This window comes from Salvelinus fontinalis, chromosome 16, assembly GCF_029448725.1.
Source record: "Salvelinus fontinalis isolate EN_2023a chromosome 16, ASM2944872v1, whole genome shotgun sequence".
Lineage (NCBI taxonomy): Eukaryota > Metazoa > Chordata > Actinopteri > Salmoniformes > Salmonidae > Salvelinus > Salvelinus fontinalis.
The window spans coordinates 43351035-43363212 of NC_074680.1; the positions used below are offsets into that span (position 1 = coordinate 43351035).

The 12178-nt window shown below is 46.6% G+C and overlaps 1 protein-coding gene across 1 annotated transcript; it reads right to left on the reverse strand.

The window, feature by feature from the left end:
* Positions 1–8654: 8654 nt before the first annotated feature.
* LOC129813207 (uncharacterized) lies at positions 8655–12157 on the reverse strand. Its single transcript, XM_055865478.1, has 3 exons — positions 11769–12157; positions 10192–11579; positions 8655–10045 (listed from the first exon to the last, which is right to left on the reverse strand). Exons 1-3 carry the CDS (start codon positions 11918–11920, stop codon positions 9654–9656), a joined length of 1932 nt encoding a protein of 643 aa, XP_055721453.1. The 5' UTR covers positions 11921–12157; the 3' UTR covers positions 8655–9653.
* Positions 12158–12178: the final 21 nt, after the last annotated feature.

A 12178-nucleotide genomic window follows, 5' to 3' on the forward strand; every position in this document is an offset into this window, starting at 1 on the left:
TGGCGGAAGGAGTCGTCCTCACGAGCATACAGGAGAAGGCTCAGGTGACAGAGGTGGCGGAAGGAGTCGTCCTCACGAGCATACAGGAGGAGGCTCAGGTGACAGAGGTGGCGGAAGGAGTCGTCCTCGCGAGCACACAGGAGGAGGCTCAGGTGACAGAGGTGGCGGAAGGAGTCGTCCTCACGAGCATACAGGAGGAGGCTCAGGTGACAGAGGTGGCGGAAGGAGTCGTCCTCACGAGCACACAGGAGGAGGCTCAGGTGACAGAGGTGGCGGAAGGAGTCGTCCTCACGAGCACACAGGAGGAAATGCAAGACTAAAAACCACCAAAAACATGTACGTCGTCATCTTATAGATTGGAATAACAAAAATGGAGGACATAATGGACTGAACATCTGATAGATCAATAAACGCGACTTTGAAAAACCCATTTCGACACTTGATCCCACCACCTCGGCTCCTTCGCCTCCTATTGGAAACGACAGGATGTGGTCTATCTTAGTAGAACATCTTTGGTAGAGGCCATCGTTCGGGTCCTGGATGTGGGGGGGGTGTACTATAGGACTATCATGCGGGGGTCTCCGGGAGAACATGGGAGGAAGAGTTGCCCCCTAGTTTAGCTATGATATGCATCTAGGTTTGGGGGTTGGGGGAAAGTTAGCCAACGTTAGCTAGTAACCAGATACATCATTTATTATTTTGCGCATCCTTCCCAACCCTCCTGTTAGCTCGTGTTTAGAAGGCGTTAACTTCTAACGTTAACGTGGTTGTGTGTGTGTGTGTGTGTGTGTGTGTGTGTGTGTGTGTGTGTGTGTGTGTGTGTGTGTGTGTGTGTGTGTGTGTGTGTGTGTGTGTGTGTGTGTGTGTGTGTATGTGTGTATGTGCGGAAACAGGTTCGTGTGGACATCCGAGAAGAAGGAGAACCAAGGCACTATTAAAATGTCTTTATTGTGGTGCCAAGGCACTCTTCATGCTATCAAATACAAGGGTCTATGGACACGCAATGGACTGTACACACTCACACTCCCAACATACACATAACAGGCACACACATGTCTCTACGCACACGCACACACACTCATCATTTACATGGTATTAACTGACCCTGTATATAGTATGGTATTAACTGACCCTGTATATAGTATGGTATTAAATGACCCTGTATATAGTATGGTATTAACTGACCCTGTATATAGTATGGTATTGAACTGACCCTGTATATAGTATGGTATTAACTGACCCTGTATATAGTATGGTATTAACTGACCCTGTATATAGTATGGTATTAACTGACCCTGTATATAGTATGGTATTGAACTGACCCTGTATATAGTATGGTATTAACTGACCCTGTATATAGTATGGTAATGAACTGACCCTGTATATAGTATGGTAATGAACTGACCCTGTATATAGCTTTTTACTTTCTTATTTTTTGTGTTTTTGTTCTGTTTGTTCTGTTATTGTTAGGGTCAACATGAATATTGATTACTACATTGTTAACTTTGGAAGAAAGTAATTTCACTGTACTTGTGCACATGAAACTGTGTTTTTTTTATTTAACATTTATTTAACCAAGAAATCCAAATGAGGTCAATTGATCTCTTTCCTTGTTGTCTGTTAAGTTCCCCAGTTTCTGTTTGGGTTTGTATGTTTCAGGAAATGGCTTTCAGGATTCGAAGCAGCTGATTGGTCGGCCCCATCGACGAGTGGAGCTCTGACCCCGCCCTCTCGTTAGGGGATACAGCTGTCTGCAATTACCGACTCCTGCAGCTCCTTTGTTAGGAGAGCTTCTTGGATGTGTTGTGTTGGTTGTTGCTCAGAGACAGGTTTTGTAAAGTATTTTGTAGCTGGTCCTGCTGAGGTATGTGTATGCCAAAAGGACTGTGTTTGTGATGATTGAAACTGTTCACTTTAAGTGAGTAATTATTCTGTTTTTGTTCCCAGGGGGGAAGGGGAAAGGCACCTTGGGAGTGTTTAGGCAAGAGGCATGCGGGCATACATATACCCGTAGTATGTACACTGTCTATGCACACTAGGTAAGACCTGGGCGGACCACCCCATGTATTTTGGTTAGCGCGCCAGGTGGCATTAAGAATAGGTGAGTAGGAGAGGGGGCTGTAACTTGTACTTTCTTTGCTTTGGTTCCGTCCAGCCCCTTTTCCCCAAATGACTGTGTGAAGGAAGAATAAATTCCCTGTTAATGGTAATATTCTCTGCCTGTTATCCTTACCGGCACCTACAGTCCCATACCTCTTTACCTCCACCTACAGTCCCATACCTCTTTACCTCCACCTACAGTCCCATACCTCTTTACCTCCACCTACAGTCCCATACCTCTTTACCTCCACCTCCACTCACATACCTCTTTACCTCCACCTACAATCCCATACCTCTTTACCTCCACCTACAGTCCCATACCTCTTTACCTCCACCTACAGTCCCATACCTCTTTACCTCCACCTACAGTCCCATACCTCTTTACCTCCACCTACAGTCCCATACCTCTTTACCTCCACCTCCACTCACATACCTCTTTACCTCCACCTACAATCCCATACCTCTTTACCTCCACCTAGTCCCATACCTCTTTACCTCCACCTACAGTCCCATACCTCTTTACCTCCACCTACAGTCCCATACCTCTTTACCTCCACCTAGTCACATACCTCTTTACCTCCACCTACAGTCCCATACCTCTTTACCTCCACCTACAGTCCCATACCTCTTTACCTCCACCTACAGTCCAATATCTCTTTACCTCCACCTACAGTCCCATACCACTTTACCTCCACCTAGTCCCATACCTCTTTACCTCCACCTACAGTCCCATACCTCTTTACCTCCACCTACAGTCCCATACCTCTTTACCTCCACCTACAGTCCCATACCTCTTTACCTCCACCTACAGTCCCATACCTCTTTACCGCCACCTACAGTCCCATACCTCTTTACCTCCACCTACAGTCCCATACCTCTTTACCTCCACCTACAGTCCCATACCTCTTTACCTCCACCTACAGTCCCATACCTCTTTACCTCCACCTACAGTCCCATACCTCTTTACCTCCACCTACAGTCCCATACCTCTACCTCCACCTACAGTCCCATACCACTTTACCTCCACCTACAGTCCCATACCACTTTACCTCCACCTACAGTCCCATACCACTTTACCTCCACCTACAGTCCCATACCTCTTTACCTCCACCTACAGTCCCATACCTCCACCTACAGTCCAATACCTCTTTAACTCCACCTACAGTCACCTCTATACCTCCACCTACAGTCCAATACCTCTTTACCTCCACCTACAGTCCAATACCTCTTTACCTCCACCTACAGTCCAATACCTCTTTACCTCCACCTACAGTCCAATACCTCTTTACCTCCACCCACAGTCCCATACCTCTTTACCTCCACCCACAGTCCCATACCTCCACCTACAGTCCCATACCTCCACCTACAGTCCCATACCTCCACCTACAGTCCCATACCTCCACCTACAGTCCCATACCTCCACCTACAGTCCCATACCTCCACCTACAGTCCCATACCTCTTTACCTCCACCTACAGTCCCATACCTCTCTACCTCCACCTACAGTCCCATACCTCCACCTACAGTCCCATACCTCCACCTACAGTCCCATACCTCCACCTACAGTCCCATACCTCCACCTACAGTCCCATACCTCCACCTACAGTCCCATACCTCCACCTACAGTCCCATACCTCCACCTACAGTCCCATACCTCCACCTACAGTCCCATACCTCCACCTACAGTCCCATACCTCCACCTACAGTCCCATACCTCCACCTACAGTCCCATACCTCCACCTACAGTCCCATACCTCTTTACCTCCACCTACAGTCCCATACCACTTTACCTCCACCTACAGTCCCATACCACTTTACCTCCACCTACAGTTCCATACCACTTTACCTCCACCTACAGTCCAATACCTCTTTACCTCCACCTACAGTCCCATACCTCCACCTACAGTCCAATACCTCTTTAACGCCACCTACAGTCACCTCTATACCTCCACCTACAGTCCAATACCTCTTTACCTCCACCTACAGTCCAATACCTCTTTACCTCCACCTACAGTCCAATACCTCTTTACCTCCACCCACAGTCCAATACCTCTTTACCTCCACCCACAGTCCCATACCTCTTTACCTCCACCCACAGTCCCATACCTCTTTACCTCCACCCACAGTCCCATACCTCCACCTACAGTCCCATACCTCCACCTACAGTCCCATACCTCCACCTACAGTCCCATACCTCCACCTACAGTCCCATACCTCCACCTACAGTCCCATACCTCCACCTACAGTCCCATACCTCTTTACCTCCACCTACAGTCCCATACCTCCACCTACAGTCCCATACCTCCACCTACAGTCCCATTCCTCTTTACCTCCACCTACAGTCCCATACCTCTCTACCTCCACCTACAGTCCCATACCTCTTTACCTCCACCTACAGTCCCATACCTCTTTACCTCCACCTACAGTCCCATACCTCTTTACCTCCACCTACAGTCCCATACCTCTTTACCTCCACCTACAGTCCCATACCTCTTTACCTCCACCTACAGTCCCATACCTCTATACCTCCACCTACAGTCCCATACCTCTTTACCTCCACCTACAGTCCCATACCTCTTTACCTCCACCTACAGTCCCATACCTCTTTACCTCCACCTACAGTCCCATACCTCTTTACCTCCACCTACAGTCCCATACCTCTTTACCTCCACCTACAGTCCCATACCTCTTTACCTCCACCTACAGTCCCATACCTCTTTACCTCCACCTACAGTCCCATACCTCTTTACCTCCACCTACAGTCCCATACCTCCACCTACAGTCCCATTCCTCTTTACCTCCACCTACAGTCCCATACCTCTCTACCTCCACCTACAGTCCCATACCTCTTTACCTCCACCTACAGTCCCATACCTCTTTACCTCCACCTACAGTCCCATACCTCTTTACCTCCACCTACAGTCCCATACCTCTTTACCTCCACCTACAGTCCCATACCTCTTTACCTCCACCTACAGTCCCATACCTCTTTACCTCCACCTACAGTCCCATACCTCTTTACCTCCACCTACAGTCCCATACCTCTTTACCTCCACCTACAGTCCCATACCTCCACCTACAGTCCCATTCCTCTTTACCTCCACCTACAGTCCCATACCTCTCTACCTCCACCTACAGTCCCATACCTCTTTACCTCCACCTACAGTCCCATACCTCTTTACCTCCACCTACAGTCCCATACCTCTTTACCTCCACCTACAGTCCCATACCTCTTTACCTCCACCTACAGTCCCATACCTCTTTACCTCCACCTACAGTCCCATACCTCTTTACCTCCACCTACAGTCCCATACCTCTTTACCTCCACCTACAGTCCCCTCTATACCTCCACCTACAGTCCCCTCTATACCTCCACCTACAGTCCCATACCTCTTTACCTCCACCTACAGTCCCATACCTCTTTACCTCCACCTACAGTCCCATACCTCTTTACCTCCACCTACAGTCCCATACCTCTTTACCTCCACCTACAGTCCCATACTTCTTTACCTCCACCTACAGTCCCATACCTCTTTACCTCCACCTACAGTCCCATACCTCTCTTTCACTCCACCTACAGTCCCATAGCTCTTTACCTCCACCTACAGTCCAATACCTCTTTACCTCCACCTACAGTCCAATACCTCTTTACCTCCACCTACAGTCCAATACCTCTTTACCTCCACCTACAGTCCAATACCTCTTTACCTCCACCCACAGTCCCATACCTCCACCTACAGTCCCATACCTCCACCTACAGTCCCATACCTCCACCTACAGTCCCATACCTCCACCTACAGTCCCATACCTCCACCTACAGTCCCATACCTCCACCTACAGTCCCATACCTCCACCTACAGTCCCATACCTCCACCTACAGTCCCATACCTCCACCTACAGTCCCATACCTCCACCTACAGTCCCATACCTCCACCTACAGTCCCATACCTCCACCTACAGTCCCATACCTCCACCTACAGTCCCATACCTCCACCTACAGTCCCATACCTCCACCTACAGTCCCATACCTCCACCTACAGTCCCATACCTCTTTACCTCCACCTACAGTCCCATACCACTTTACCTCCACCTACAGTCCCATACCACTTTACCTCCACCTACAGTCCCATACCTCCACCTACAGTCCAATACCTCTTTAACGCCACCTACAGTCACCTCTATACCTCCACCTACAGTCCAATACCTCTTTACCTCCACCTACAGTCCAATACCTCTTTACCTCCACCTACAGTCCAATACCTCTTTACCTCCACCCACAGTCCAATACCTCTTTACCTCCACCCACAGTCCCATACCTCTTTACCTCCACCCACAGTCCCATACCTCTTTACCTCCACCCACAGTCCCATACCTCCACCTACAGTCCCATACCTCCACCTACAGTCCCATACCTCCACCTACAGTCCCATACCTCCACCTACAGTCCCATACCTCCACCTACAGTCCCATACCTCCACCTACAGTCCCATACCTCCACCTACAGTCCCATACCTCTTTACCTCCACCTACAGTCCCATACCTCCACCTACAGTCCCATTCCTCTTTACCTCCACCTACAGTCCCATACCTCTCTACCTCCACCTACAGTCCCATACCTCTTTACCTCCACCTACAGTCCCATACCTCTTTACCTCCACCTACAGTCCCATACCTCTTTACCTCCACCTACAGTCCCATACCTCTTTACCTCCACCTACAGTCCCCTCTATACCTCCACCTACAGTCCCCTCTTTACCTCCACCTACAGTCCCATACCTCTTTACCTCCACCTACAGTCCCATACCTCTTTACCTCCACCTACAGTCCCATACCTCTTTACCTCCACCTACAGTCCCATACCTCTTTACCTCCACCTACAGTCCCATACCTCTTTACCTCCACCTACAGTCCCATACCTCTTTACCTCCACCTACAGTCCCATACCTCTTAACCTCCACCTACAGTCCCATACCTCTCTACCTCCACCTACAGTCCCATACCTCTTTACCTCCACCTACAGTCCCATACCTCTTTACCTCCACCTACAGTCCCATACCTCTTTACCTCCACCTACAGTCCCATACCTCTTTACCTCCACCTACAGTCCCATACCTCTTTACCTCCACCTACAGTCCCATACCTCTTTACCTCCACCTACAGTCCCATACCTCTTTACCTCCACCTACAGTCCCATACCTCTTTACCTCCACCTACAGTCCCATACCTCTCTTTCACTCCACCTACAGTCCCATAGCTCTTTACCTCCACCTACAGTCCCATAGCTCTTTACCTCCACCTACAGTCCAATACCTCTTTACCTCCACCTACAGTCCAATACCTCTTTACCTCCACCCACAGTCCCATACCTCCACCTACAGTCCCATACCTCCACCTACAGTCCCATACCTCCACCTACAGTCCCATACCTCCACCTACAGTCCCATACCTCCACCTACAGTCCCATACCTCTTTACCTCCACCTACAGTCATATTTGCTCAAATGTAGTGTAGTATATAAGGAATAGGATGGCGCAGTCCAAGCTTTCTGGCACAGCCCAAAGCTTCCAGAATGTATGTACAGTGTGTTACCTGTGTGCATAGAGCGACGCCAGACCCGTGAGATTGCTAGAGATGCTGCGGGGGCCTAAATCGATTGGAGACTTCACCCTGCAGTGTGACAACCAGGGACAATACACCCCTCAGCAGTGGCCGGGCTCTGCAGGTTACCACACACACGTACGCTGGAAATGTAACAAACTATTAACATTTCGTGTGTGATTATTGTATTTCCAACACTTTTTTTTTTTTTACTTTTCTGGTAAGTTTCTGTTGTGTGGACAGAAGATCCCTGGTAGTGAGTCCACCAGACACTGCTCACAAACTGTGAGAGGACAGGTAGGGTGTGTTTGTGATTATATTTGTGTGCATTTATACACTCACTGTACAAAACATTAAGAAAATATGCTCATTCTATGACGGACTGACCAGGTGAAAGCTTATGAACCGTTATTGATGTCAATTGTTAAATCCACTTCAATCAGTGTATATGAAGGGGTGACAGCTTAAAGAATATAATTTTTTTTTTAACCTCGACAATTGAGACATGTATTGTGGATGTGTGCCAACCAAAGGGCAAGACAAAAGATTTAAGTGCCTTTTAACAGGTTATGATAGTAGTTGCCAGGCACACTGGTTTGAGTGTCAAGAACTGCAATGCTGCTGGATTTATCACACTCAACAGTTTCCCGTGTGTATCAAAAGACATCTGTAGAACTTGATACAACTGTGGGAAGCATTGGAGTCAACATGGGCCAGCATCCCTGTGGAACACTTTCGACACCTTGTAGAGTCCACACCCCGATGAATTGAGGCTATTCTGAAGACGAAAAGGGGGTGCAACTCAATATTAGGAAGGTGTTCTTAATATTTTGTCAGTCGTTGTATGCATATTTTCACAATTTTTAAGCAAAGATGGATAAAATAAATTAATCTTCGTTAACGGCAAATAATTGCATCTTGTTATATTTACCTGTTATGTGTCATATCACCCATTTGCACAAAATACTAGGCTACTGCCTGCTTACAATGCAATACTTCAACCATTAGAAATTGTGCATTCGCATGGTCTAACGTTTGCATGAAGCTAAGAACATTCTCACACCAAGTTAAATTTCTATAAATGGCAACATGCATGTTTTGGAATATACTATATATTGTACGATCGCAACATTTTAAATGAAGTTCCAGGAGAGAAGAGTTAGATGATACCTTCTCCATTAGACACCTATAATGGCAGCAGACGAGAGAGGAGAAATGTGGATTTATGTCAAAGATCCTTTTCCTAGCACAGAGAACTGGGGAATGTGAAAATAAAACACATTACCTATTGCCTTAACTTCAATATCAAGCAGTCATAAAGTGTTACATGTTTATTATGAAATGTTCAGAGGTGGGACCAAGTCATTGTTTTACAAGTAAGTCTCAAGTCAAGACAGGCAAGTCCCAAGTCTCAAGTCAAGACAGGCAAGTCCCAAGTCAAGTCTCAAGTCCTAAACAAGTCAAGTCTCAAGTCAAGTCCCAAGTCAAGACAGGCAAGTCCGAGTCAAGACCAAGTGTCAAGTCCTAAACAAGTCAGTGCTCTTCACCAAATGTAATACCATTTCATATTTAATGAGTAATAGTATATTACATTTATGCAAATGATGAATGCTTTTAAAAAATATATTTATTACTTTCCAAATAAACTTTATATTTCCATGGAAATACATGGGTAGCCATGAGCCAGACATCAATAAAATATTCTAGTGCTCTCTCTCCAGATATACTCTAGACACCTAAAACAATCCTGCCATAAAGTTAGAATTATTTATTAAAAGGGTACATCTAAACAACTGATACTGAACTTCAAGTAGGCCTACAGTTTGAACACTGGCCTGAATGTCTGAGAAAAAAAATTACAGATCCCAAAGATGGGAGATAAAACCTGAACATGGAGACTACGCGTGTGTGTGTAATGCATAAACAGCTTAATTTTTTTAATCTTATCTCAGGGCCCTATGATGCATTGCATTTGCAAAAGACCAAATTCGATAAAAGTCTATCAGTCATTTGTGCACGATGAGGCCGCAGTATGATGCCACCATGGCTGAAGACACGTTCCACCGGAGCACTGGAGGCAGGCACTGCCAAGACCCTGATGGCCACTCGGAACAGTGAAGGAAGAGCCTTCCTGTTCATTGCCCAGAACAAGAGGGCATTCTGTCCTTCGCATATGTCAAGGTAGTGACTTAGCTGTAGTGCTGGAGTGGTCCGAACAGCTTTCTTCTGCCTCTTACAGTATGCTGCAAACAGCCCTTCTTCTTGTCCAAGACTATGGTCCTCTCGCTCTTCCTCATCAACAAGAGGCACAGCTTGCTCAGTCTCTGTAGCATCTTGCAGAATCAGTTCTGGCAAAACATGTAAAAGCATAGCAGAAACAAAAAGGCCGGTATTAGAGTATTGGTGATGCAGTGGGTTAAATTGAAAAAGTATTATTGTTGCAGTCAATTGGATTAAATGAGGAAAAAGTTACATTAAACTTAATAATATTTACCTTTCACTCTTTGTGCCACCTCCTCCTTGACTTCCTCCTTGACCAGCACATGGTGCTCCACCCACATCAGAGAAAAAGCCGGATCCAAGGCAGCTGCTTTGAGGTAGACCGGATCTGAAAAGGGGGCAGTGATTCCATCTTGTTTCCTGGCCATTTTCACATTGATGAAGATTCCAAGAAATCTTTTGTTCAGGGATGCCTGGAGACTTCTGACCAGGCCACTCAGGAAATGGACTTGAGGCTTCCGCTGCTCCAGGTGGTGATTCAGGGACAGGACCGAGGGAACAACAGAACTGATTGTGACTATCTTCTCCCCCTGTGTCATATCTGTTGCTTCTCCAAATGGCTTCAGGATGTCCACCAACTCCTTCAACTTATTCCACTCCTGTACTGTGAACAACAACTCTTTGTGCCCAGCCTTTTCAAGAACATGACTGAGCTTTCGATGGTCACGTTGGATAACTGCCTTCACTTGTCTCAGTGTTGAGTTCCATCTTGTGTTGACAGCAGCAGGGATCCCTCTTTCCCCAAATTCAGCCTCAAACACCTCTTTGAGTGTTGTGTTTGTATGCAGCAGTGAGCTGATTTTTGATAACTTTGAAAGAGAAGGAGTCATCACTTTTGTTTCTTTCAAGCCGTCTCCCACCACCAGCTGGAGAGTGTGGGCAAAACACTGCAAGCGCTGTTTTGTTGTTCCAATAGCAGCATCCACTATTTGCTGGTCTTCCGGGGTTAGGTCATTCCAGAGCTCTGGGTCATCAAGGTGATCTTCGTCATGTACTTCATCTTCTGGTTCAATGGGGAAGCACACCGTGAATGCTTTTCTCATGTCGGCAGCATTGTCACTAATGATATAGTCCAATTTATCTTTAATGCTGTACTCACCACATATGGCCTCAAATTGCTCACAGATTCTTTCGGCCATGTGTGGGCCTTTGAAGCGGTCACAGGCCAAGAGATTGGATTTGAGCTGTATCCTCTCTCCGTCTTTCTCCATACAGTGCACAGTGACACCAAGGAACCCCCTCATCTTTCGGTCGGACCAAATGTCCACTGTGACTGAAACATGGTCTGTGTTGCTCAACTGAGTTTTCAGTTTTGAACGTCTCTTTGTAGCAAGGTTCTCTACTTTTGATGTCAATGTTCTGCGACACACTGGGCTGTACTTACTGTCAACCACTGAGAGGAAGTGACGAAAACTCTTGTTTTCCACAATAGACAGAGGCAAGTTGCAATCGATAACCAGGTCGGACAGTATTGCATTGTTGATTGCGTTCTGCTGTGGATGATTCATGCTGTACTTCCCTACACGGGTCTCCATGAACTGTGAGATTGGAGACTGTTGTGGTTCACTTGTGGCACTTTTGTTCATCTGGTATTGTTCAAATCTGTAAGCATATAAAAAGATAATTGAGCGGGGCAGTAGCACAATCTTGCCTGGTCTCAATCTTGGGTGCAATGATCACGTTCCCGCACTGGCTGACTGTGTGGAGGCTCATTGATTTAACGTTATGTTAGCCTACATGCTATACTAGCAAAGTTATATATAGCTGTCGGCTATATTAGCCACGACTTACCGTTCTTTGTGCAGCTTCAAATGTCGAACAAAGTTGGAAGTTGTTGCGCCTCCATCTGTAATTTTCTTCCCGCATGTTTTGCAAGTTGCAATCCGTTTTTTGTTGACTACAATGTAGTCTGTATATCCGAAAATAATAATTTTGGGTATCATCTTTCCAATGGCTCAATCTGAATTCACCCGCTGGACGTTCCTCTGCACTGCTACGCACTATTTTTTCACCGCTGGCACAATTTGATTGGCTGCTTTCCGATTCAAACTGTAATCTGTTGAATGAAGAGTTGATGCGCTGCACACTTTTTTTTAATAGCGTAATTTTTATATCTTTGGGTTTGGGGAGGATATCAAGTCAGGTCGAGCCATGAGGCTCAAGTCCAAGTCAAGTCACGAGTCATTGGTGTCAAAGTCGAG

Coding starts and splice junctions, on each gene's coding strand:
- LOC129813207 (XM_055865478.1), bottom strand. CDS start 11,920: ATGATACCCAAAATTATTATTTTCGGATATACAGACTACATTGTAGTC. Junction 11,580..11,768: donor TTGAAGCTGCACAAAGAACG/GTAAGTCGTGGC, acceptor ATATGCTTACAG/ATTTGAACAATACCAGATGA. Junction 10,046..10,191: donor GGTGGCACAAAGAGTGAAAG/GTAAATATTATT, acceptor ATGTTTTGCCAG/AACTGATTCTGCAAGATGCT.